General features: G+C 45.7%; 1 protein-coding gene and 1 long non-coding RNA gene across 2 annotated transcripts; both read left to right on the top strand.

Annotated features, from left to right (window-relative positions):
* Positions 1–362: 362 nt before the first annotated feature.
* LOC143707244 (uncharacterized) lies at positions 363–5,599 on the top strand. The gene is made up of 9 exons (XM_077199971.1): positions 363–750; positions 936–1,164; positions 1,270–1,490; positions 1,816–1,957; positions 2,057–3,097; positions 3,291–4,611; positions 4,707–4,820; positions 4,891–4,959; positions 5,081–5,599. Exons 1-4 carry the CDS (start codon positions 408–410, stop codon positions 1,848–1,850), a joined length of 828 nt encoding a protein of 275 aa, XP_077056086.1. The 5' UTR covers positions 363–407; the 3' UTR covers positions 1,851–1,957; positions 2,057–3,097; positions 3,291–4,611; positions 4,707–4,820; positions 4,891–4,959; positions 5,081–5,599.
* A 5,300-nt stretch (positions 5,600–10,899) lies between these two features.
* LOC143707245 (uncharacterized) lies at positions 10,900–15,732 on the top strand. Its single transcript, XR_013193129.1, has 2 exons — positions 10,900–12,031; positions 15,002–15,732. It is a non-coding gene; the product is annotated as an uncharacterized LOC143707245 (long non-coding RNA).
* The last annotated feature ends 11,718 nt before the right edge of the window (positions 15,733–27,450 follow it).

Raw genomic sequence — 27,450 nt, 5'->3', positions numbered from 1 at the left:
TGGTAGATAAAGTGATCATTTACATGAGACTATAACTGTCAAGTATCCCGTTTTGGCCGGGAAAGTCCCGTATTTTTCCCTTCTTTCCCGCCTTCCTCCCGTATTAGTATTTTCCCGTAAATCTCCCGTATTTTAACCTGCGTTATAAAAAAAAACGGAGTAAAAAAAAACATTCCCAATCTGAGCTCTGTCACTAGCCTCGCGATAACTGCCTACTAGGTGGCAGTTGTCGCGAGGTTAGTGTGTGAGGTCAGATGATGAGTGACAACGCGGGAAAACAAATAAAACAGATACGGATGATGGAAGCCAGAACAGAGATGGAAGGCACTCCTGCCAAAAAACCCAAACCCTCTTGCAAATACCGCAATCAATGGGACAGTGAATTTATTTTTCTGAAGAGGAGCAGGATGGGGGACAGTCACGCGTTTTGCAAGTTTTGTAACTGCGACTTCAGCATCTCACACGGGGGAAGGAATGATGTGTGTCAGCATGAGAAATCCGCCAAGCACAAGCGCGGGCAAGAGGGACTAAAACATGCCCAGGCGATGTCAGCATTCGTGACGAGAAATGCCACAGAGGCAGACCAGGTCACATGTGCAGAGGTAAAAATGGCAATGCTGTGTGCCAAAAATAACATTCCTTTCTCCTTCCACAACGACTTCAACAAGTGTGTAGCTGACATGTTCCCGGACTCTGCTATTGCACGAAAATACTCAACAGGAAAAACTAAGGCTACTCAAATCATCAAAGGTAAGTTAGCTAGCCATATAGCTACCTATCTTTCTTACTGCTGGGCTATAAACTGTAACTACGTTTACTAAAACGGTTTAAAATGTGTTTGAAATGTGTTTGAATATTCTAACATTTGAGCATTAACCCATGGTGGCATGCATGTTGTAGGCTAACTTACTAGCTAATTACTGGACACTCAGCAGGTGCCATAGCAGCAGAACTAGAGGACGAGTTGGCCAAAACATGCCGATATCAGCCCTTTTCACTGATGTGCGACGAATCGAACAACAGAAAAACACACAAAGAATTCGTCATCCTGACTAGACTCTACGATGAGGCCACTCTGCAGGTCTCTACAAGATTCCTGGAGATGCCTATATGCAATGTAGGAAATGCAGAAAATCTGTATGAAAAGCTTAGTGAAGCATTAAGGTAAGGGGAGCTGCACTGTGTTGTTGACATGTTTAGTAGATTGCATTTGATTACAACCTTACATTTTGTCAGACATTTTGTGGCATTTTTTCCTGTTTCCAATAGAAAAAGAGGCATCCCATGGGATAACCTGATTGCCTTTAACTCCGATAATGCGAGTGTTATGAAAGACCCCCATAACTCGGTCATCAGCAGACTAAAGACCAGCCAGCCCCACGTCCAGGACCTTGGCTGCATCTGCCACCTGGTACAGGCTGTGGCATCAGAGCAGCCCAGGTACCAGTGGAAGACATCCTGGTGGGGATATACACCCACGTTGATTAAAGGTAAATGCATACATATAGGCCTGCTATTTCTCTTGCCTAATGTTGTGTGTTACAATGTAACAACATTGCATGTGGCTAACTCATAAACAAGGTAGCCTAGTAGGCCTGCAGTTCATATTCTTTACACACATACTCAGTCACACACACACACACACACACACACACACACACACACACACACACACACACACACACACACACACACACACACACACACACACACACACACACACACACACACACACACACACACACACACTCACTCACTCACTCACTCATTCACTCACAATTCCAACCACTAACAGAGTAATTTTCTATCTCTCAGTGCAAAAAGATGTGAAGTCTACAAAGAGTTTGTAGACTTCACTGATTCAGACCACCTGAAGCTCCTCAGGTACTGCAGCACCAGATGGCTGAGCCTTTTAACCTGCATCCAGAGGGTGCTGAACCAGTGGGATGCACTACAGGTAGGATGGTAACTCCACTCAGCAGATATCTACACAGTTTACTATGCTATATTTCCATTTTAACCATGTATTGCCACCCTGTATCTCTATGTACTATAGGCCTACTTTAACAGTCATGAAGAGGTGGGAAGGGGTGTTAAAGTGCGTGATCTGGCAAGCCATCTGCATCATCCAATCATGAAGACCTACTTCCTGTTCCTGAGTGCTGCCCTTAAAACTAACTTTAGCTGGAAAAATATTTTTCAAGAACCACTATAAAACTTAACCAATCTCTGTTACCTTAAATTATATATTTATCTCTGTAAAGCTGCTTTGAAACAATCTACATTGTTAAAAGTGTTATATAAATGAGGATGACTTGACTTGACCACAATGAGTAGGTCCTGACTAGGGTTGGGTATCGAGTATCGAGTATCGATTGGAACCGGGACTAACTTTTCGATTTTCCCGGAATCGTTCAAAAGTTAAAATTTCGATTCCTAGTTTCGATATTCACAGTCCGCCGACCGGAAGAAGAAACCGCTGAACACCAACGAAGAAGCGTCCAACGGAAGTGTTGGCATAACTGCGCGAATCGAACATGGATAGCTCGCGTCGGCGGTCCAAAGTGTGGCTTCACTTTTCAAAAAATAACGAAATCTCGGCAAAATGTAACATTTGTGACAAGAATGTTTCGTGCATCGGAGGGTGCACGACGAACATGATAAAGCACCTCCGATTGCATGGAGTACAAATAAATGTGTGCCCTGTCTTTGACGCGCTGCGCCGACCGTCCTCCGCTGCCTCTTCCTCTGCTGCCTCTTCCTCTGGCTCTTACCCCCAGCCTGGCACCGCAGTGACTGGACTGCAGTCCGAATCCGGTAAGTAAAACAATACATATACAATAAATAATACATCTTGCGCCAACATTGAGGCAGCTACCAAATTATCCCACGTATTTTTCATAGACAATTTACGACCTGAGATCGCGAACGTTAGCCATGACTCCACGACTCCGCGATGTGCTGAGTCTAATCCGTTCGCCATAGCGGCAAGGGGGAAGATGTCGGTGCAACAAAAAGAAGAGTGCCACAGAAAGGTCACTGCACACATCGTGAAAAGGCTGCATCCCTTTTCAGAGGTGGAATCACCAACATTTAGGTTAGTTAAGCAATAACGATAGAGCTAAGCTAATTGATACTGAGCTACGGTGCGTTTCTCAAAAGCATAGTTGCTAGGCAATGGGAAATTGCATTGCAACCAACAAAATTGCTAACTTAGTTAGCAACTATCGTTTTGGGAAACTCTCCCCTAAACAGTAACAGCAACATTACATGTTTGTTTATGTGTGCAGGAACATGGTGAAAACTCTAAACCCCAAATACACACCACCTTCCAGGGACTACCTGTCAAACACATTAATCCCGTCGTGGTACAAGGTTGAGAAGTCTAATGTTATTACACAGCTCAGTAAAGTCAGCGCTGTTGCACTCACATGTGATGGCTGGAGTAGCATCACACAGGACCACTACCTCACCATCACAGCACACTACATAGCAGGGGGCAAAATGCAGCAAAAAGGCTGTGTACAAAGCACAGACCGGTTGTGTTGTTGCAGAGGAAATTAGTGATTTTTTGTCAGAGTTTGGCATATCTGATAAAATTGTAGCAGTCACTGTAGATAATGCTGCCAACATGGATGTGGCTATTAAGCACATGCGATTTGTGAAGCTGTGCTGTTTCGCCCACACACTTAATTTAGCAGCACAAAGTCTATACTCCCTAAATTCAGTGAGTCAGTGGGTGGCCAAGGTCCGAACCATTGTTGTGTGGATGAAGAGGTGCTCAATGGCCAAGGTGGTTCTCCAAGAGAAGCAACAACTTCTACGTAAGACACACAAAGTTCACTTTATTTAACTGTTGTGCATTGACACGTAATGACTTTATATGTCTGATCTATCTTATTATTATTTATCAGCTCTGCAGAATCCAATTTTACAAAAGTATTGTTTGTCTCCTAGGATGAAAAGCATCTGTTATATGACTTAAAATTGATGTTCTTGTTTTTGTCAGAGCTGCCCCGACACTCACTCATACTAGATGTGAGAACACGATGGAACTCTCTGTATCTAATGCTGGAGAGATTCACAGAGCAGTACCCTGCAATTCAAGCAGCCAGCTTGGATCAACGGCTGAGAAAAAATATGGATAGGGACAGGTAGAGATAGATAGACAGAATTCGAATTGTGTGTGTACTGGTATTTTTTGTCTAAACTTGTCTAAGACAAGTTTAGACAAAAAATATCAGTACACACAAAATACGAATTCAAAGAACAGTATTAGAGTGAATGTGCTAATGTAGGGAATGCATATGTTAGGTGTTTTGTTAAGAAAAAAAGAGAATATTTATATCTCCAATCTATATGTTCTTAATTATTTTACAGACTTGCTCGGCTAACTGAGGAGGATTTTAGGAAAGCTGAAGATTTCCTCAACTTGATGAAGGTGTTCTACACCTCAACACTCTGTGTGTCCTCCGAAAAGAGTCCCACATGCGGACAGATTCTGCCTATCCTCAAAAAGCTTGAGGCACACTTGGCATAAAAGAGGGAGACACAGTCTTTGTGTCAAACCTTAAAAAACAGGTTTGGGCAAACCTATTCAAGCGCTACCAGGTAATTGACTGAGGCAGGGCACCTGGAAAGAAATTGTTCTAGAATAGAAATATCCTGTGGCTTGTTGAAACATTTAAAGAACATGTGTTTTGCAGAATGATGAGATCAGGAACTTTCTCCAAGTGGCCACTGCGTTGGATCCACGCTTTAAACATAAATTGGATAATGACACCATCTGGGACCAGATCCAGAGAAATCTGATTGAACAGGTGAAATGCACAACTGTCCCTTTTCAGCTATTAAAATCTAAGATCTAAATGCTAATTAAGTTCTTTGTAGTCAACCGAGAAAGACGGTGGAGCTGATGGGGACACCATGCAGTCTGAGAATGAGGATGAGCAGGAGAGTGTAAGTGTACGATATAGCTGATATTATATAGGTTTTCAATTTAAATAATGATCATGCTTTTAATGGAGGTTTTCCCTTTTTTTAGTGATAATACTGATGAACCTTTTGTTTTGTTTTTTAGCAACAGTCTCCCTGCAAACTGCAAGACTGGAGGAGTTGTTCGCTGAGGAAGAGGCACAGAACATAGTGTCACAGCAGAGCTCCACGTCCATCAAGAAACGAGTGGAGAGAGAGCTGCAGATATACCAGGAAGTTCCACCGGTCCTTATGTCTGAGGACCCTGCTGCATGGTGGTGGAACCAACAAAATACTTATCCTTTGCTGTCAAATCTCGCTTTCTCGTATTTATGCGATCAAGCTTCTTCTACACCCAGCGAACGTGTTTTCTCCACAGCAGGAGATACTATCTGTTCAGAACGAGAAGGCAGATATGATCATTTTCCTAAACAAGAACTGTTTTTGATTTTATACTGTACCTGCTGCTAATCTGGACTGTTTTTTACAAGTTGTTTGTTTCTTATTGTTTATTTGCTATTCTGCACCAGGTTAGCCCATCAGTGGGAGCACGGTTACATGTACCTGCAGCATCATACACTCGTGTAAATGTGTTTTCAAAAATAAAGCTCTTGAGGAAAGTGTACGCCTGTGAAAATATATTCATAATTTATAATATTTATGTTCAAGTTCATAGATTTGATATTTATATTGTAGTTGAAAACAGCCCTGTGAGAAATTCATAGTAAAGTTAATAAAAAGTAAAAAGTTCATAGAATTAAAATTGATGGAGAAGGTCAGAGTATTTCCTTCAGAGAGACCGCTGGTTAGCTAAACTTTTTTGACCCTGCCTCTTAAAAGAATCGGAATTGAGAATCGTTAGGAACCGGAATCGAAACAAGGAATCGGAATCAGAATCGGAATCGTTCAAATTCAAACGATACCCAACCCTAGTCCTGACACGTGTTGTCTAACTCCAATAGAGTTAAGAATGTCTTTAAATGCCAATCCCAATGCGTCTGTTCCATTATCTACATGTATATTAAAATCACCAACAATTAGTACTTTATCTGCAGTCAATACTAATTCTGATAGAAAGTCAGCAAATTCTTTGATAAATTCTGTATGGTGTCCTGGTGGCCTGTATACCGTAGCCAGCAGACTTCTCAAATGTGATTTATCGTTTACATTATATATTTTTACATTAAGCACCAACACTTCGAAGAAGTATATTTAAAAGTAGATTTCATAATGGTTTTGAAAATATTACTATAAATTACAGCAACACCTCCCCCTTTACCTTTCAGACGAGGTTCATGTTTATAACAGTAATCTTGCGGGGTGCACTCATTTAAAGTAATGTAATTGTTTGGTTTTAGCCAGGTTTCTGTCAAACACAGCACATCTAGGTTATAATCTGAAATCATATCATTAACAATAAGTGCTTTTGAAGTAAGGGGTCGAATATTCAGAAACCCAAGCTTTATCGTTTGCTCATCTGTATTATATCTTTTTTTTTTTTTTTGTTGAACATCAATCACATTTTTAACCTTAGATGGGTTTGGACGTTTTTTGGATTTCCAAATTCGAGGAACAGACACAGTCTCTATATGATGATATCTAGGTGAAAGAGTCTCTATGTGGTGGGATTTATCTGACCTTGGTGACGCGAGGCCGCTAGCAGACGGTCGGTTTAGCCAGTTTGTGTGCTTCCTGACCTGAGCCCCAGATTGTCATGTTTTATCTCTAAGACTATGAGCCAAATTACTAGACAGAAGAGCAGCACCATCCCAGGAGGGATGAATACCATCTCTTTTCAACAGGTCAGGTTTGCCCCAAAAACTTTTCCAATTGTCTATGAATTCTAAATTATTTTGCGGACACCACTTAGACAGGCTGCCATTGAGTGAACACAATCTGCTAACTATCTCATCACTCCGGCGAACAGGAAGGGGGCCAGAGCAAATTACAGTGCCTGACATCGTACTTGCGATTTCAAACACCTCTTTAATATTCATTTTGGTGATCTCCGACTGGCGGAGTCGAACATCATTAGTGCCGACATGAAGAACAATCTTAGAGAATTTACGTTTAGCATTAGCCAGCACATATAAATTTGCTTCTCAGACGTTTTTCTTGCGCAAATAACATCTTTCTCTTCTTTTTCAGAACTCGTCTCATGTACAGAGCCGGGGACATGCTTGGTAAGCAAATAGGAAAAGAAAGAGTAGAAGCCACTTGTCAGGTTACCGGCCTCATCCAGCCTTCCTGGTTATGAGCTCCCACATACTGTGGTTATCAGGTTACAGGCCTCATCCGGCCTTTCTGGTTATGAGCTCTCACATACTGTGTATCAGGTTACAGGCCTTTCTAGGCCTTCTTGAATATGAGCTCCCACACACGGTGGTCGCCAGGTTACAGGCCTCGCCAGGCCTTCCTGGTTATGAGCTCCCACATACTGTGATCGCCAGGTTACAGGCATCTCCGGCCTTCCTGGTGATGAGCTCCCACATACTGGGTATCAGGTTACAGGCCTTATTAGGCCTTCCTGGTAATGAGCTCCCACATACTGGGTATCAGGTTACAGGCCTTATTAGGCCTTTCTGAATATGAGCTCCCACACGCGGTGGTCGCCAGGTTACAGGCCTCACCCGGCCTTCCTGAATGTGAGCTTCCACATACTGTGGTCGCTGGGTTACAGGCCTCACAGGCCTTACTGAGTTTGAGCTCCCCAAAAAGTCGTGGTCGCCAGGTTACAGGCCTCACCCGGCCTTCCGTATATGAGCTCCCACCTTCTGTGGTCGCCAGGTTACAGGCCTCACGGGCCTTCCTGGTTATGAGCTCCCACACACCGTGGTCGCCAGGCCTTCCTGGTTATGCGCTTTTACAGGTCAGGTTACAGGCCTCATCCGACCTTCCTCAATTTGGGTTCCCAGATACTGTGGTCACCAGGTTTTAGGCCTCTCAGGCCTTCCTGAGTGTGAGATCCCACATGCTGTGGTTGCCAGGTTACAGGCCTCACCGGCCTTCCTGATAATGGGCTTCTACATACTGGGTATCAGGTAACAGGCCTTACTAGGCCTTCCTGAATATGAGCTCCCACACACGGTTGTCGCCAGTTTACAGGCCTCGCCAGGCCTTCCTGGTTATGAGCTCCCACATACTGTGGTCGCCAGCTGACAGGCCTCTCTGGTCTTCCTGGTGATGGGCTTCTACATGTCAGGTTACAGGCCTCACCTGGCCTTCCTGAATGTGAGCTGCCACATACTGTGGTTATGAGGTTACAGGCCTCATCCGGCCTTCCTGGTTATGAGCTCCTACATACTGTGGTCGCCGGGTTACAGACCTCACGGGCTTTCCTGAATGTGAGCTTCCACATACTGCGGTCGCCAGGTTACAGGCTTCACCGCCTTCCTGAGTTTTAAGCTCCCACATTCAGTGGTCACCAGGCTTCAGGCTTCCTCGGCCTTCCTGGTTATGAGTTGTCGCATGTCAGGTTGCAGGCCTCACCGCCTTCCTGAGTTTTAAGCTCCCACATTCAGTGGTCATCAGGCTTCAGGCCTCCTCGGCCATCCTGGTTATGAGTTGTTGCATGTCAGGTTGCAGGCCTCACCAGGCCTTCCTGAATGTGAACTCCCACTCACTGTGGTTGCTAGGTTGTAGTTGTGAGCTTTCACATGTCAGGTTGCAGGCCTAATCAGGCCTTCCTGAATGTGAGCTCCCACGCATTATGACTATCAGGTTACAGGCCTCATCTGGCCTTCCTGATCATGGGAATATAGAGTGAGGAAGTACATGTACCTTTACTTCATCTAGTTTTCTTTGTACGCTCCGTACCTTCTTAAATCCATACTTATGATAAGTCATACAACGAAACATCTTGTGTACTTTCTAAAATCCATTTTTTATGGTAAGGGTCATGCGCTGTACGCTTCGGTCCCTTCCTATGTGGCCAGACCCAGGTCTTTTCATCTTGGGTCCCACTCCAGATGTGTCCTGTCGTCGAAGTATGCTACGACAGACACCTTTCTCTAGCTAATTTCCTGGATTCAGAATGGCTAAGTAAACGCACTTTCGTTCATGTACTTTCTAAAATCCATATTTATGGCCTCTCTGGAAGTAGCCCCCACATGGTGTGGTTGTCAGGTTACAGGCCTTATCAGGCCTTCCTGAAAGTAAGCTCCCACAGGTGTGGTCGCCAGGTTTCAGGCCTCACCGGCCTTCCTGAGTATGAGCTCCCACCCACTGTGGTCACCAGGTTACAGGGTTCTCTGGCCTTCCTGATATGAGCTCACATCTACTGTGGTCACGAGGTTACAGGCCTCTACCGGACTTCCTGAATATGAGCTACCATCTACTGTGGTCGCCAGGTTACAGGCCTCTCCCGGCCTTCCAGAATGTGAGCTCCCACATGTTGTGGTCGTCAGGTTTCAGGCCTCACCGGCCTTCCTGATATGAGCCCTCATGTACTGGAGCTCCCCACATAGGGGGTCATCAGGTCTTAGGCTTTAGTAGACCTTCCTGTTTTTGATCCCTCTCTTACTTCCTCAGTGTTCAGAACGAGCACTGGGTAGACCCGTGGATTGAGTGGACGACTTCCGTCGTTTCTTGAGGTTGAGTCACACTTTCCGGGGGATCCCGTCTCTGTGATCCGGAACTGACTGGTTTCTGCCCGCTTCGCAGGCCTTCGGTTTTTGAATGCCTCATCCAAGGCGATTTACGGAGGCTCTGTCTCGGACAGACTGCCATTGGCCAGACTGTGCGTCTTAGTATAGATCTCAAGGCCAGCCTGGTGGCATTTCAGGAAACATGCTCTCCTGAATAGTGACTGGCTGGGAGTCCCTTGGGTCCCCTAGCCACACTCCCTAGAAGTGACCCCTTCTATTAGGAAGTTGTGGTCTTAAGCCTTTGAGCTGGCCCAGATATAACCCCCATTAACTATGTTCTGGCAGTTTCTTGGTTCATTAGCTTGGGCTATGACCGGTAGGGAGTGCTGTCACTGACAGCCCAATGTGACCTAAGGGTGAGTGGTTTCAGTGTTTTTTGAATTACTGGTTCTGACAGTTGTCACGCCTGAGGCGTTCCCCAATGACGTTGTCACGGTTTATGAATTCACTGTCTCTCTCTCGTCTCGCGTGCGTTTGTTGTGTGTGTGTGTGTGTGTGCCTGTGGGCGTGGTCACTGATCACTGCTGATCAGCAGCGCCAGCTGGTTTCAATCCGTTTGTCCCTTTATAAGTTCAGTAACTGGTGTCTCATGTTGTCAGATCGTTGTGGTTTCCCCGGTGTGTTCCTGTGTTCGTGTTGGATCGTGTTCGTGTTGGATCGTGTTCGTGTTGGATCGTGGATTCCCTGTGTTTTTTCGTTTCATCTGGATTCTTCACCTGCACTGGAATACCAAGCACTGCACTGGGTCTTCACGGGAGATCACCAGCACCAGTCGCTCACCGAGGTCCCTGTGTCACCTTCCATCTAGCGCTGATCGCTTGACCTGCACCTGTTTGGAGAACTATTCCCTGTGTTTTTGTGTCTGATCTACGTGTGTTTGTACACGTTAATAAAGAGTCTTTGCTATTACATCCGTCTCTGTGATCCGTTACAGAACGATCTGACCCCCATTATGGATGTAGCAGAGACCACGACTTGGGACGAATTCGCCGCTCGAAGCATCTCGAGGATGGATTCTCAAGAGGAGACCATCGCCAATTCAGGTCGGGCGATTCAAGCGCTCGTGACACAGGTGTCCGAGCTCACCCAGCAATTTCAACAACTCAGATTTCCCACTGCGCCACCCACACCGCCTGTTCAACCCATTCCACCGGAGCCGCACCAGCAACGTGAACCTCGTCTTCCTACGCCTGAGGAATGCAGGTGAACCAGAGTACTGTAGAGCCTTTTTGACTCGGTGTTCGATGTCTTTCTCGTTACAGCCACTGACGTTCAGCCAGGAACAGACGAAGGTGGCATTCGTTCTCACCCTGTTGTCTGGGAGGGCGGCTCTTTGGGGAACGGCGGTGTGGGAAAACCAAGACCCATGCTGCACCTCGTTCCTGGCACTCTCCGAGAAGATGAGACGTGTGTTCGATCGGGCGGTAGCGGGTAGGGAGGCGGCCAGACTACTCGCTGATCTCCGCCAAGGTAACCGCTCGGTGTCGGAATATTCCATTCAGTTCCGCACCCTGGCTGCAGAGTGCCGTTGGAACGAGGAGGCGCAGTGGGACCGATTCCTGCATGGGTTGGCTGATCGTGTCCAGAGGGAGATATATATGCTGGACCTTCCCACTAACCTTAATGGACTGATCGAACTGGCATTAAGAGTTGACGCACGACTGGATCGCATGGGCCGCTTCCAGCAGAGGAACCCGTTTCGCGGCATGGAGACCCTGCGCGTCGACAATCTGGACACGGTCAGCCCAGCTTCCGATTCTGAACCCATGCAGGTGGGCAGAGCTAGGCTTTCCCGGGAGGAGAGAGAACGGCGGAGATCCCAGGGACTTTGTTTTGTACTGTGGGAAAGCGGGCCACTTCATCTTCGCCTGCCCGGTAAAAGATCAAGCCCGGTAGTAACATTGAGGCTACTATCGGGTGGGATCTCCGCTGGGAAGACCTCATCATCACCATCATCATCTACTCTCCTTCCGGTAAGACTAAGGTGGGCGACTCACACGCACGACACTGAGGCTTTGGTGGATTCGGGAGCGGAAGGTAATTTTTTGGACTCTGGACTGGCTCAACGTCTTCATCTTCCCATCTCCAGGCTCTCAATGGACAACAACTTCCCCATATTTCTCACACTACTGAACCCATCACACTCATAACATCTGGCAACCACACTGAGATAATCACATTTCTACTCATGGACTCTCCACTGGCACCCGTGGTGCTGGGTCACCCCTGGTTACGGCAACACAATCCCAGAGTCGATTGGGGTCACAATTCTGTTTCCATGTGGAGTAATGTGTGTCATGAGTCATGTCTTGTGTCAGCGTGTTCGTCTGTTCCTGTGTCTGTGTTTCAGGAGGAGGCGGTGAATTTGTCTAACGTGCCCGAGGAGTACCAGGATCTGAAGGAAGTGTTCAGTAAGTGTCGGGCTGCTTCTCTTCCTCCTCATCGTCCCTATGACTGTGCCATAGATTTAGTGCCAGGTCAGTCTCCGCCTAAAGGCAAGTTATATTCACTTTCTGTTCCAGAGAGGGAGGCTATGGAGAAATATATTTCTCATTCTCTAGCTTCCAAATTCATTAGACCTTCCTCATCTCCAGCGGGGGCGGGGTTCTTTTTTGTGGGAAAGAAGGATGGATCTCTGCGACCGTGTATGATTACCGGGGGTTGAACAACATCACGGTAAAGAATACTTATCCTTTGCCGTTGATGTCTTCAGCCTTTGAGCGGTTACAGGGAGCATCCATTTTCACAAAATTGGATTTACGTTACGCTTATCATTTGGTTCGCATAAGGAAGGGCGATGAATGGAAGACCGCGTTCAATACCCCTAGGGGGCACTTTGAATATTTGGTCATGCCTTTCGGGCTGTCCAACTCCCCAGCGGTCTTCCAGGCGCTCGTCAATGACGTGCTGAGAGATATGGTTGACCAATTCATTTATGTCTACCTGGATGACATTTTGATTTTTTCATCTTCTCTCCAGGAACACGTTCAGCACGTCAGACGAGTGCTTCAGAGGTTGCTAGAGAATGGGCTTTTTGTCAAGGCGGAGAAATGCGTTTTTCATGCACAGTCTGTTCCTTTCCTAGGGTACATCGTCTCATCTGAGGGAATGCGTATGGATCCTGACAAGGTTAAGGCTGTGATAGATTGGCCTAGTCCAGATTCCCGTAAGGCCCTACAGAGGTTTCTGGGGTTTGCCAATTTTAACGGCGTTTTATTCGCAACTTCAGCCAGCTAGCCTCACCTCTGACTGCCTTGACCTCCTCCAGAACGACGTTCAGGTGGTCTGATGCAGCCGAAGCTGCATTTACCAAACTCAAGAGCCGCTTCAGTTCGGCTCCCATCCTCGTTGCCCCTGATTCATCACGTCAGTTCGTGGTGGAGGTCGACGCGTCAGAGGTGGGGGTAGGAGCAGTTCTCTCCCAACGCTCTCCTTCAGATGACAAGATGCATCCTTGCGCGTTTCTTTCTCATCGTTTATCACCTGCCGAACGTAATTATGACATTGGCAACAGAGAGTTGTTGGCAGTCAAGTTGGCACTGGAGGAATGGCGTCACTGGTTAGAAGGGTCAGGGGTACCTTTTGTCGTTTGGACCGATCATAAGAACCTAGAATATATCAGAACCGCTAAAAGACTCAACTCTAGGCAGGCTCGGTGGGCACTTTTTTTCGGACGTTTTGACTTTTCTCTCTCGTACCGCCCGGGTTCTAAGAACATCAAACCCGATTCCTTATCTCGTATTTTTGACCAATCCAAACGCCCGGCTACTCCCGAGTGTATTTTACCTGAGACATTAGTGGTCTCCACTCTCAGATGGGAGGTCGAATCGAAGGTCATGAAGGCCTTAGAAGGGGTAACGCCTCCGCCCGATTGCCCACCGAATCGGTTATTTGTGCCGGAGGGGTATCGGTCCGACGTCATCCGGTGGGGTCATTGCTCCAGTGTAGCTTGTCATCCTGGGGTCAATCGCACCAGTTTTTTGGTCAAACAACGATTCTGGTGGCCATTGATGGCTCGTGACATCCACAGTTTTGTTTTGGCTTGCTCGGACTGTGCCACTGGTAAGACTTCCAATCGACCCCCAGATGGGTTACTCCAACCGCTGTCTGTCCCTTCGAGACCCTGGTCCCACATCGCGCTAGATTTTATTACCGCCCTCCCGCCCTCCCAGGGCAAGACGGTCGTTTTGACTGTCGTGGACCGGTTCTCGAAGGCGGCCCATTTTATTCCCTTGCCTAAATTACCCTCCGCCAAGGAGACAGCGGTAACTGTCGTAGATCACGTCTTTCGCTTACATGGCCTCCCGACGGACGTGGTCTCCGACAGGGGTCCCCAATTTGTGTCCAAATTTTGGCAAGAGTTTTGTAAATTACTGGGGGCGACTGTCAGTCTTTCTTCGGGTTTTCACCCCCAAAGCAATGGTCAGACCGAGAGAGCCAACCAAGATTTGGAGAGAGTGTTGCGATGTCTGGTTTCCAGGAATCCTTCATCCTGGAGTCAGCAACTCTCTATGGTGGAGTACGCCCACAATTCATTGCCAGTGTCAGCCACGGGCCTCACTCCGTTTGAATGTAGTTTAGGTTACCAGCCACCAGTTTTTGCTAGTACAGAATCCGAGGTCGCGGTCCCATCCGCTCACGCCTTCGTCCAGAGGTGTCTCCACACTTGGAGAAGAGCCCGTGGGACTCTTCTTCAAGTGGGGGCACGCACTAAGGCTAAAGCCGATCGCCACCGGTCGAAGCCTCCCGTATACGTCGTGGGTCAAAAAGTGTGGCTTTCTACTAAGAACATTCCTCTCCGGTCCGTATCTATTAAACTTGCTCCCAAATTTATCGGCGCGTTCCCTGTCACCAAAATCATTAGTCCGGTGGTAGTCCGCCTCAAACTTCCTCCTGCGTACAGGAGAATTCATCCCGCCTTCCATGTGTCAAAGATCAAACCCGTGTTTCATTCACGAATTAATCCGCCAGTTCCGGTTCCCCCCCCCGCCGCGTCTCGTAGATGGGGAACCAACGTATTCGGTTAATCGTATTCTGGACTCGAGAAGGAGGGGACGCGGATTTCAGTACCTGGTGGACTGGGAGGGTTACGGTCCGGAGGAGAGAAGTTGGGTTCCTGCTAGAGACATTCTGGATCACTCCCTTATCGATGATTACAATCGACAGGTAAGGCCATCGGGGAACGCCAGGAGGCGTTCCTAGGGGAGAGGGTACTGTCACGGTTTATGAATTCACTGTCTCTCTCTCGTCTCGCGTGCGGTTGTTGTGTGTGTGTGTGTGTCTGTGGGCGTGGTCACTGATCACTGCTGATCAGCAGCGCCAGCTGGTTTCAATCCGTTTGTCCCTTTATAAGTTCAGTAACTGGTGTCTCATGTTGTCAGATCGTTGTGGTTTCCCCGGTGTGTTCCTGTGTTCGTGTTGGATCGTGTTCGTTTTGGATCGTGTTCGTGTTGGATCGTGGATTCCCTGTGTTTTTTCGTTTCATCTGGATTCTTCACCCGCACTGGAATACCAAGCACTGCACCGGGTCTTCACAGGAGATCACCAGCACCAGTCGCTCACCGAGGTCCCTGTGTCACCTTCCATCTAGCGCTGATCGCTTGACCTGCACCTGTTTGTAGAACTATTCCCTGTGTTTTTGTGTCTGATCTACGTGTGTTTGTACACGTTAATAAAGAGTCTTTGCTATTACATCCGTCTCTGTGATCCGTTACAGACGTATTGTCTCGTTCCCTGTTCTCAGGGAACATAGGTTACAGTTGTAACCTGAGACGATGTTTGCATATTTTGTTTTTGACTGTAAAATTATTAAAAAAATGTACTATCTAGTGTAAGGCATCATTTTTTCAGAAAAAATAAACTGCTTTCACGGTAACATGAATACATCTTGCTGGTGTGTGTCGCTGGACAAAACACTGCTTGAATATCTGCTATAAAATTGTAAAGTTTTTTTGAACATATGCTGTAAATTTATGCAAAATGATTTCTTGGTCATTCTATGGAAATGTCAATTTTCTGTCACTAGCCATTGCAGAAATATCACACTTGAAAAACACTTTAGGGTTAAAATGTCTTTAGATTTTAAAATAAAACAATATGTTATTGGAACAAATACGACTTCTTGAGCCATCAATGTGACAATATTTGATTTTCAATTAATTATATAGAATTTCAAGTATCACAGAAGTATACAGAGGGAAAATGCATTAATTTAATGTCAATGAAGAGTTTATCCCCATTTAAAATACAATAATGTATACATAACTAAAAAATATAAATGATATTTAAAAAATAACCTGGAATACTTATGGATTAAACTACTTAATTTAGTTAGTATGATTGACAAGGTGTTGTTTGAATCATCCATTTTGTAAAATGAAATTTTTCATGAAAATTGTCACTGGTTTTACTTTTCTTATGGCTAACCCCAGTGACCCCGATGACAGGTGACTTAACTTGACTTAACTGTCACCATAGCGAATTTGGAGTCTCTAAATCAATCCCACTAGCGCCACCAACTGTCCAAAGTTTCACTCATGTTTATGTTAATAACTTTAGAACCATAAGGGCTAGAAACAACTTTCTTCTTTCTACTGATTCCGTAGCTAAAGACGATTCGATTGCACCATATGACGTCATTTTCCGTCAAGAAAAATTTTCCGCCATTTTGAATTCTCTATAAAACCTACCTTATCAAAATCCTCCCAGGCCGATGCTCCGATTTCCACGAAAATTGGTCCAGATCATCTCCAGACTATGCCGACAGAAAGTTATGGAATTCATGTTGATTCGTCTAACCGTTCTCAAAAACCGCACAAACTACTTTTAAGTAGCGACTAAGTAAACTACTTTAAGGAGACGAAACCACTATCAGAAGTTTGAAAACATAGGTCGTTGGAAATGCGCTATTGCCCAAATATCAAAATATTAATAGTAAGTAGCATGAAAATGCAAACAAATTCAGGTGTGGGTCATTTTTTATGTGTTTAAACATATAAATGTCTATAACTCCAAAACTAAATGAGATATTTTCACCAAATTTAACACACACATGTATAGGCTCACTCTGAAGAAACATAAAAAACATGTTGGAATTGTGCCACTTGTTGGCTCTATAATAGAACAAAAAATTAATTTCCCATTGACTTCAATACAGTTTTGTGATTAAAATGCTATACTTAACGAATGCATTGGTGAAACATTACGAAACTCAGTATGTGCCATCAGCAGCATGCCCTGAAGGTACCCCTGGGGGTTTGGGGTTTTATCGTGCACTTGCGCGTGCCAGGTAATTGACAGAAAGGGCGGCGCTGCGCTTTGAAACCCATTATTTTCAAGGACTTCCAAAAATACATAACAGCTACAAGTGTATGCACTATGCATGCACTATATACAGGATTCACCCTATTATACTTTATCGACACAAATTGATAAGTCATACAGCAAACAGCCATCCCCACATAGTCAATAGCTACATAGGCTGTCTTTGACTTGAACAAGGGTTAAATTACTCGGCAGGCTACAGAAGAATACCATAATTCAGCCGTTCAATTTGGCCTAGGACATCGAGAGTCACGCAGACCAATAAATACCCAGCCATAACACATAATTGCGAAAAAACATGCCTTACCTTAAGACAGAATGGATTGCAAGGACTTCGCGCGCAGATCAATGGCCTCCACCATTTATATTTTTTGTACAGAACAATAATGCCACCACCTCTGCCAGTGGATCGCGGGAGATCTAACAACCCGTAGCCAGCTGGAGTAGGTTCATTAAAAAGAAGACCGTCCGAATGTTTGTGCCATGTTTCGACTATACTTAAAAAGTCAAGTTTTTCTTCCAGAATGATGTCAGATAAAACCACCGCTTTATTGTTGACAGAGCGAGCATTAAAACACGCAGACTTCAACAGGCACGGGGACTCCGAAACCTCCCGTGAATGCTCCTTGCATGTCAGCACGGTCAAGTTGTCACGATTAATCCCAACAGGTTTACTCACCGGTTTTCGGGGTCTACCAAGAAACACAGGACAGGGAATAGCACCAGCAACAGGTGAGGTACATAGAACACTGCGCCTTGAGGAGCGATGTAAGTAGCGCTTACGCCGGAGTATTCCAACATCATCACAGTTAGCATAGATGCTGTGTGCTAAGAGAGAGTTACGTTTTAATTTCAACAGTTGGCAAAAAGTGTACCTCAGTGCCATACGGGAAGAATCCACACCAACAGCAGCCTCACAGAAGTGTAGATCCAGAGGAGGGCACCAGGAAAGCCTGCTCCAGCAACAGATGTTCAAAATCAGGAACAACAGGCCAACAGGTGAAACAAAAAAGCACATCGTAATTCAGTAACTTAGTTCGAAAAGGTTTTTCAAACTTCCAGCTTTTTCAAAACTTTTTTCTTCAAAGGTTTCCATTAAAGTCAATGTGTGTATTTTCACTGACTGCGGAGCTGCTGCGTTCCAACTCCGTCCCAGCTCCGGCGACCGCAGCCTTCCGCAGCAGATACGCAGAGTTTTTATTTTCCGGCCAGATGTCGGAGAGCGCTGCAGGAAGTTGAGCCCAGAAACAAAATAAAACATCCGTGATTTTCAAAATAAAATACCCCGTGCTCACGGCGGATTGTATTTCCCTGCACTACACCTTGAAAACGTCATAATGGGCAGAGATTTTGTTTTATATACTTTTTCCTTTTCCAACAATAACAATAGTTCCCTTTCGTTGTCACTCCGAGTTACTTCGGATGACGATGAATGGGGGTTTTACTTAGAAGCCTATCACCTTCGAGTGTTAAAAAACGAGCCAATGGCAAAAAAATGCCATGGGTCTGCGGAATTTGCATAGCGTAGCTCGACCATACCTCATGGGTATATAAGGAAGGACGCTGGCAAAATGCAGATATGTTTTTACTTCGGAGCCAAGAGGTCCTCTTCACTCCTGTAAGCCTGATTTCTCTGATGCGAGTTCCATGGGTGCAGCCGCGGGACCATCTCCTGATGCGCCTCGCGTCTCATTCGGGGCTCCAGAGGATGATGTGATGTCGATCGCCTCTCCGGCGAATGGCGACTCCATCCCCAGTCAGTTCAGCTGATTTGGGAACGGTTCGGATACACTCAGGTAGATCTGTTTGTCTCCCACGACTCTTCCCATTGCAGCCTGTTTTATTCCCTGACCGAGGGCACGCTCGGCACGGATGCACTGGCGCACAGCTGACCGCAGGGCCTCCGCAAGTATGCGTTTCCCCCGGTGGAACCTCTTCGTCGGCTGGTGCTCTTCTATCCGAGAAGACCCCAGGATATGCCCGATCAGTGTCGTGCTTTCCTTCCTGCGAGACGGGTTGGAGCGAAGGCTGTCTCCCTCCACCCTGAAAGTGTATGTTGCCACTATCGCCGCACATCACGACGCAGTTGAAGGTTAGTCCATTGGAAAGCACGACCTGATCATCAGGTTCCTGAGAGGAGTTCCTAAATCCTCCTCGTCCTCCTCTCGTTCCCTCTTGGGACCTCTCATTGGTTTTGACTGCCCTGCGGAGTGCTCCCTTTGAGCCCTTGCAGTCAGTGGAGCTTAAGTTCCTGTCGATGGAGACAGTGCTCATGATTGCATTGGCCTCCATCAAGAGGGTAGTCACTGCAGGCATTTTCCGCTGACGAAGTGTGCCTGGAATTTGGGCCGGCTAACTCACGTGATCCTGAGACCCCGGCCTGGATACGTGCCCAAGGTTACTACCACTCCCTTTCGTGATCAGGTGGTGAACCTGCAAGCACTGCCCTCGGAGGAGGCAGACCCAGCCTTGGCACTGCTCTCTCCAGTACGCGCTCTTCGTGCCTACGTAGACAGGATGCAGTGTTTCAGGACCTCAGACCAGCTCTTTGTCTGTTATGGTGGGAGGCTGAAGGGAAAGGCTCTCTCCAAGCAAAGGTTGTCTCATTGGATAGTGGACGCCATTGCTTTTGCATACCAGCAGCAAGGTCGACCGTGCCCCCTTGGTGTTAAGGCCCACTCCACTCGGAGTCTGGCCTCCTCGTGGGCTCTAGCGCATGGCGCCTCGCTAACAGACATCTGCAGAGCTGCAGGGTGGGCGACACCGAACACATTCGCGAGATTCTATAATCTCCGAGTGTAGCCAGTGTCCTCTCGTGTACTCGCTTCAACTAGCCAGTAACTAGGACTCGCTCAGGTGTCTTCACTTGCTCGCCATTCCACTCCTCGGACTGGATAGTACGATATTTCCTCAGGTGAGTTTCCCAGAGAAACCCTGGGTTCCTCCAGCACTGTTGACGGCAACGCCAAGGTTATGCCTCCGGCAGCTTTCGCAGTTGGCTAGGTGCCTCCGTGTGCATGGTCCCCCCACTGGGCTACCCAAATATATACCCCTGAATGTGAGGACACTATAAGCCTCCTTGAGCATGTGTCTTTCCCTCGGCAAGCCACCTTGCCACCCCTGGAGTTGAAAGATTCCAACCTACGGGCTGGACACTCCAGTGTTTCTCCGTATGTTACCCACTCTCGGGCCATACGTGTATTCCTAAGACCTCCCTTCGGGCGGGCATGGTTTGCATATTTCCACTGAGATATGCTCCCCAGTGTACCTTGGTATTCCTGTGTTAACTTGGAGTCCTTTGTCCGTGCCAGTCTCACGACAGGGAGCTCACACTTACGCAGGGCACTGGAAGACTGGCCGAGAATTGGTGTGATTAGACTGGTACTCCCATTCGTCGTCATCCGACGTAACTTGGAGTGACATCGAAAGGCAACGTCTCAGTTACGCATGTAACCCTCGTTCCCTGTGTAGGGGACGGAGACGTTACGTCTTCCTGCCACTTCCGCTGTTCCGCTGGAACGCCGGTTTCAGTCTTGGCTCCTCAGCAGGAAAACATATCTGCATGTTGCCAGCGTCCTTCCTTATATACCGACGAGGTGGGCCGGAGCTACGCTATGCAAATTCCACAGACCCATGGCATTTCTTTGTCATTGGCTCGTTTTTTAACACTCAAAGGTGATAGGCTTCTAAGCGAAACCCCCTTTTGTCGTCATCCGACGTAACGTCTCCGTTCCCGACTCAGGGAGGGAAACGTTAACTTTATTTACACAGCCTACTACTCTCCCAATACATTCAATAAGGAACCCAAAATAAACATTTAGCATTTTATAAGTTGATTATATAATTATAAATATTGAACTTACCCATGGTAGAATCACAATAATCTCCACAAAAAAGGGACTCCTCTACTCCTCTGGATGGAAACAAACTGTTGCTGGTTTTGTGGTTCTGTTTATAGAAACTACATTCGGTTATATCGCGCGATCACTGTGCTCACTGTGATCACATGGTGTGGTCGCCAGGTTACAGGCCTCACCCGACCTTCCTGGTTATGAGCTCCCACATACTGTGGTCGCCAGGTTACATGCCTCATCCGGCCTTCATGGTTATGAGCTCCCACATACTGTGGTCGCCAGGTGACAGGCCTCACCAGGCCTTCCTGGTTATGAGCTCCCACATATTGTGGTCGCTAGGTTACAGGCCTCACCGGGCCTTCCTGAATGTGAACTCCCACTCACTGTGGTCGCTAGGTTGTAGTTGTGAGCTTTCACATGTCAGGCCTCATCAGGCCTTCCTGAATGTGAGCTCCCACCTAGGGCTGGGACGGTTACCGCATTATCGCAATACCGCGGTTACGTGACTCCAACCGCGGGTATGAGCTTGTCACCGTCATCACCACAAAAAAACAACAACAAAAAAACATTGGCCTGCACATGTGTGCATGTTGTGTCTAATGACATGGATTATGTATAATGATATTGTGTCTTACATGGATTCAAGGTTTTCTAAACAAAACTTAAAGGGGGTCGCACACCGGATGAGAAGCGCAGCGCCACGTCGCACAGCGCCATGTCTTTAAAATTCGAACACATTATTCTCTATGAGTGTACACACACCGGCGGCGACATTCGGCGTCTGTCCGCAGCGCCCAGCTACGGCTCAGGACCTTGTTCAAAACCCTGCCGGGCCACAGAGCCCCATTTACTTAGTTTTATATTAAATTTACATTTATTTGTCTCAAATCGTCATTAATTTATATAATGACTTCACCCTGTGCTGCAATATGCATTTAGTTTTACATTCATTTGCAGAAATCAGCTGCTTGAATGAAAATTGCTGATGTTATCGTATTTCATATTTAACGGCTCTGATTTTCAGGTGATATTCTGAATTCATTCAGTAAACGGATGCTCTGAGGTAAAGTGTGCAGACTTAGCAACCATTGCATTTAATTGTACAGTACAATCATAACATAGTACAGACATTATCTTAATTCCATAATGTCCTTAAACATAACAATATTGCTGGCCACCCCCTTTATCATCAAAAGATGGAGCAAATCCATCCTTTTGCGAGTTGAGGAGTGCAATATTCCATGACAAATAATAACATTCCATTCATATTAGAGATGCGCGGATGGGCTATTATTATTTCATTCGCAACCGCATCACAAAACTCATCATCTGTCCGCCATCCACCCGCACCAACGTTTTTTGATCAATTTTCGAAACGGCATCCGCGGATGCGGTTTTCGCATCCGCTGACTGTTTTAAGGTCTATGAGCAATGCGAGGCGCTGCTGCCACGAGGCTAGAAAGCTCTTGGCTGTTCTAGAAAGAACACTGATCCAATGCAGCAAAGATATTTAAAGGCTAAAGTCCCTAGTATATTGGCTATGTTGTATCTCTAATATCAGCAGTGAACTCCGATTTGGAGTCTCCGATCGGCGCTGTAGGGTCTGGACCAATCAGACACACACTAATTATTCATATTCATTGTATTTAATGAATATAAAGGTCTATGAAACTCTCCCCCAAAACTAACCTCACAAATGAAGTTACTTTGTCAGCCGGGTGTCCGGTTACAGAACACTTTAAGACTGATAAAATACTTTTACGACCTCAAAGGAATGTGGCCACATGCGCCACATGCTTAAGAGAGAGAGAGACAATCTTTAATTAAATAAACTTTGCGGTATTACTCTGATCTATGAAGGAACATGCCTCACAGAAACTGTGTACTGTCTCGTGTACTATCATGTATAACAACATGGTATGTTTGATTGGGGTGTATGTGGTTGCACAACCACCCAACGGTCAATATAACCTCACCTGTATCATGCTTCCTACCTAATTAATCCTCATTTAATGACACACACTTTGATGTACATCACCTTCTCTTAGAATGCAATGTGAATTTGTCATTTCTATTTGAGCTTGAATGAACAGTCTAAGCACGCTGGGGACAAAGACCATAAATCAACTAAGAGCCGGTTCCCCTCTCGGACATGTCACCTCACTCATTGGTCCATTCAAACCTTAGGGGTGGTTCTTTCTCAGGCTCAGATCTCAGAGGCAGGCAACAGTGACCGCCCTCTCTTGGTAGTTTTCATCCTGCCGCAAACATTGTTTCAGGTGATACGGGGGAACCCCCTTCCCACCTCCCAACCAGATCCGGCCTCATGGAAGAGAGAGGACACTCTCTCACAAAGAACCAAGGACAATCTCAGGAGTTTGTAACAACGACTCTAACCCACCATGCAAGTTCATCATATCTTCTTCATCCAACAAAGAAGAAAATGATTGAGACTTCAACATCTGACACTCGCAGAATCATCAACAACTTCAGTTTTCAACAACTTTGATAATAGTGTATGCTACCCAGGGATGCAAGTATACTTTTGATTTGATGCTTTGAAAATGAAATGCTGATGTTCTTCTCATATAGTTACATGGAACTTCTCAATAGTTCCGTTTTCGGTGTCATTCTATCACTCACCTATTTATGTATTAATGTGTGTATGTTGTTTAGTTTATTTATATTCATATAAATATCTATATTTAGTTCATAAAACTTGTACATAATATGTATTTGGTTCTGTTTTGTTTGCAGTACAAAGTCACTTTCACGATCGCGGTGTTTGCTACTTGCTCAAAGTGCTGTACAAGTCTAAGAAATAATTATTATTCTGTGGCCATGGAAGATACCCTTTTCTTAGAATAAATGAATAATCAAAAGAGTTCGTTGGACGAACTGATTAATTGATTCTAATATTAATTCAGCCACATCAAGTTAATCCAATTAACTGACCCAAATATTCATAATTAATAATAACAAGTTATTATTGATTATTAATATTTCATATAGCTAGGTTCCTTACATATATGGTGGAGAATTTTAAGGCATTGTATTAAACATTGTATGCAAGCAGACAGTAATCAATCATATGTTGTCCCATAAGTTTTTATTAACATCTCATACATGCACGTACAAGTTCCTGAGTAAATCAGCAAAACTATAGCCTGAATATGCCTTCCTACCAATGGCAGAAAGTTTCACAAATGCTATAATGCATATTTAAATCGTACGATAAGAAACTCCTGATATTAGCGAAGAAAGTCTAATTTCAGATATAAATCGAGCGTAAGCCTTATCTGACGAAGAAATCTCAATTAGCCGCGAACATAAATGGTACCAGAACAAATTAACCTGATATGGACGAAGAAATCTCCATTTTCAGCATTTTTGAATGTGATCGAGGCGATGTTCCTCAATCACCAATCAAGGCCTTGTTGTTCGTTACGTCATTGTATTCATATTAAACCGCCGAAGCGCTCAAATGAAACAATCGCGTCAAATTAGTGGTATAAATTCTAGCCTAGCTAACTAGTAATTTGCCATTGTCTGGGAAAGAACGGTGCTGTTTGATTTGTGAAAGAGTCACTCACATGCAACGGAATGTGCCTAAGCGAGAGACTCAGTGCAAACTTTCAGCACAGCTCTTCCGCTGCTCCGGCCGATCTGTGTTGTTCGTTGGCATTGCGTCCGGAACGCGAGCAGGCGTTCCTATCTAGTTTTTCTGACAACAGCACCAATCTCACTGACCCTCGTGTAAACAAGCGACGGTTGTAGCCAATAGCTCCCTCAATCCTAACTTACACGCATGACTTACAAGTAAAACCCTCTACCTCGAGTGATAGCTTTAGCACCGCCTAAAAACTTAGACACTTAAGAGCGAAAAGTGTAACCTTAAACCAAAGACTATAGATTTTGCGTGATTATAACTGAGTGATTTGAACACGAGTAATGAGAGTCAAAGCTCTTCGAGGCTTTGAATCAAAGGAGTCAATTGTGTCACAAATGATTCTTTGTTTGAAGCGCCCTCGCTGGTGACCCCTGCTGGTCAAAACTGAGGAAGTGTAGCGGAAACTCAAATCAACTGAACACCTTTTACAAATCAATCGCGAAGGTTTTAACAAAAGGTGTAATCAGGTAATGGCAATCCGCGAGCTACCTAATATCGTTTAATATGAGGTGTCTTTCAAGGCACAATATCTTAGTAAACTGTAGGGCTCGTTTTATGAAAGCTTGACTTGAAAGTCAATCAGACCCTTTATCAAATGCGTCATTAAATGTGTACGAATCTATAAAGTGATACGAGATCACATAGAGACCAAATACACACTGGTTCACCGACCGTTGAACTTTAAAACATTTTCGAAACAGCTTTGACGCGTAACGAAGCACAGTTTAATAAAATCACGTGACCTTAGCAGTGATACACACTCCGAATGATTTGAGGCGAATGATTCACCCTGGTGTCAGAGCTTCACGAAGCACGTCTCATAAGAGGGTTAAACCACTCTCTTCTCTCTCTCTTTCTCTCTCTCTTCTTCTGTTGACCCTGATGTTTGATGTGTCCCTGCTAGTTTAGTCTAAACAGCAGCTTACCCATAAGTGACACTGTGTCTCCTAGCTAAATTTAAATAGGTAAACCACTCCTCTCTTCCTCTTCCTTTCTGGTTTCATCCTATTTTTATTTTTATTTTATTTTATTTTTTGTTTGTTTGTTTGTCTGTTTCATTCTATTTGTAACATGTGAGCATTTTTGAGTGATAGTTGTGACATGTAAAAGCCCAGTCATCAGTCGACGCTGCTTAAAGCACGTCGACCAGGATACTCAAAGCATTTTGTTATGAGTAAGCTCATAGCTCACCACCTCAGTAGAAACTTGCATTTGCCTTTGCCCTCTCTAACTCGTGTCCCACAAGTGTGCCAGTAGGCCTCAGACATCCAGCCCTGCCTCCCACCAGGACCCCCTGGAGACCCGGCAGAGCAGTGTCATGGACATCCTTCAGCCTGAAGCAGGCAATGACCTGCCACGGCAGGGAAAGGAACAGTTAGACGACAACGCAAGCGGACGTCCGGCCTAAGCCACCAAGAGCTGACCAGAATCATCTTCTCCTTGGCCGCGCTCCCGCAGGCCTCAAACAGGAGGTAAATGAACTAATGCTGCCAGCCACAGAATTCCACAGAGAACAAACCCTGCTCAGCGTGAGAGGACACAGGACAGATGCAAGGACCCTGACAGAGCAGAGCAACTGAAAGAGATCATCAGTTTTCTGATGATCGACAGCTCTGAGCACCTGCAAACCGACGGGTAAAGAACTGTTTCACTCAAAGAACTTAAAGAAATGGTTGAACTCAAAGAGAGCTAAAGCCATCAATGTGCAGCAGAAGTCCGAACACTGACTTAGCGATGCTGTAACCTTATTGACGTACTCCATGTGGTCCAAAGAGAGCTGCAACAGTCCAACCCACTGCAAATGGACCACACAAGAAAGATGTACCCTGCTGACCTTCACATCAGCAGCGTAAGCTTCCCCAGCCCTGCACAAAGGGGGGAGGAGCCAAAGCCCTCGGCTTAACACTTCACCAGCCAGTGTCCTGAGAGCCCCTGCAGCTGCAGGAGGAAAAGGTAACTCAGACAAACCCTGAAATGGCACATAAAGTGACACTCAACAATCTCAAGTGAAAGGTCAGAAACATCCCTGCCAATCTACGAGACATTGATTTTCACCTGCAGTCTCCAACCGGTGTGGCACACCGAGACAGACTCCATCTGATCTGGACACATACAGCCCAGCTGGGACCTGCCCAGACACCAAGCAGGACAGACCTAGAAGGGCCTGTGCTACCACCACCGACTCCGAACGAGTTTTCTGTGGAACTTACAACAAACCTGTGACGGAGGAGGACACCAGCGTCAAGAAACTTTTCCTCCAAAACCAGTTAGTCACCATATTTTCACCTGCCCCCACGCAATGCCCACTTAATGATGCGTGACCTGATGCAGAAGGCCTCTAACACAGAAGGCCTCCTCGGAAAGGGTCCCTAAGACCCCATTGATTCTGAACTGCAAAACCAGTAGGCACACAGCATGAACACAATGCAAGACTCTGCTAAAAAGTCCCTGGTCAGCAGAGGACATAAAGCTTTTAAAGTAGATGAAAATGTGTGCTCAAAGAGCAGCAAGATGGGTGCTCCCCTTTCTACAATGTAAAGGCCTTACAAATTATTGTTAGATTGATTTAATTCACCTAAATTTTTAGCTGCATCTACAAGCAGAGAGCTACCTAGCGATCAAAACTGTTCACTCGCTGAAAAGTCAGCATTTATGCATGTGAGGGACCTAACTATATAGGCTTAGACAAGCTTTGACTTACAGCAAATCTATTTCCTTACTCTGTAAACAAATAGAATAAGTTGTGTCAAGTAAAGAGAAGAGTTCCATGAGTAAAATTAGCAAATGCCAAAACACATTTGCATTTTACTGAATGTAACATCAAGTTCTTGATAGACTTAAAGTATAGGTGCCCCCTTTTAACCCGTTTAAACATGCATAACTCAGTAAAATGTGCAGATATTCTTCAGGTACTGTTGAATTGTTCCGACATGCTCTGGTTCCCATGACAACAACTGGTCACAGGAAGTGCTTACTTGTGATG

Source organism: Siphateles boraxobius, unplaced genomic scaffold, assembly GCF_051911475.1.
Source record: "Siphateles boraxobius isolate OS27281-9 unplaced genomic scaffold, OSU_SipBor_1 41, whole genome shotgun sequence".
In the NCBI taxonomy this organism is placed as follows: domain Eukaryota; kingdom Metazoa; phylum Chordata; class Actinopteri; order Cypriniformes; family Leuciscidae; genus Siphateles; species Siphateles boraxobius.
The sequence above is the reverse complement of the archived record's forward strand: the minus strand, read 5'-3'. Positions and strand labels throughout refer to the sequence as shown.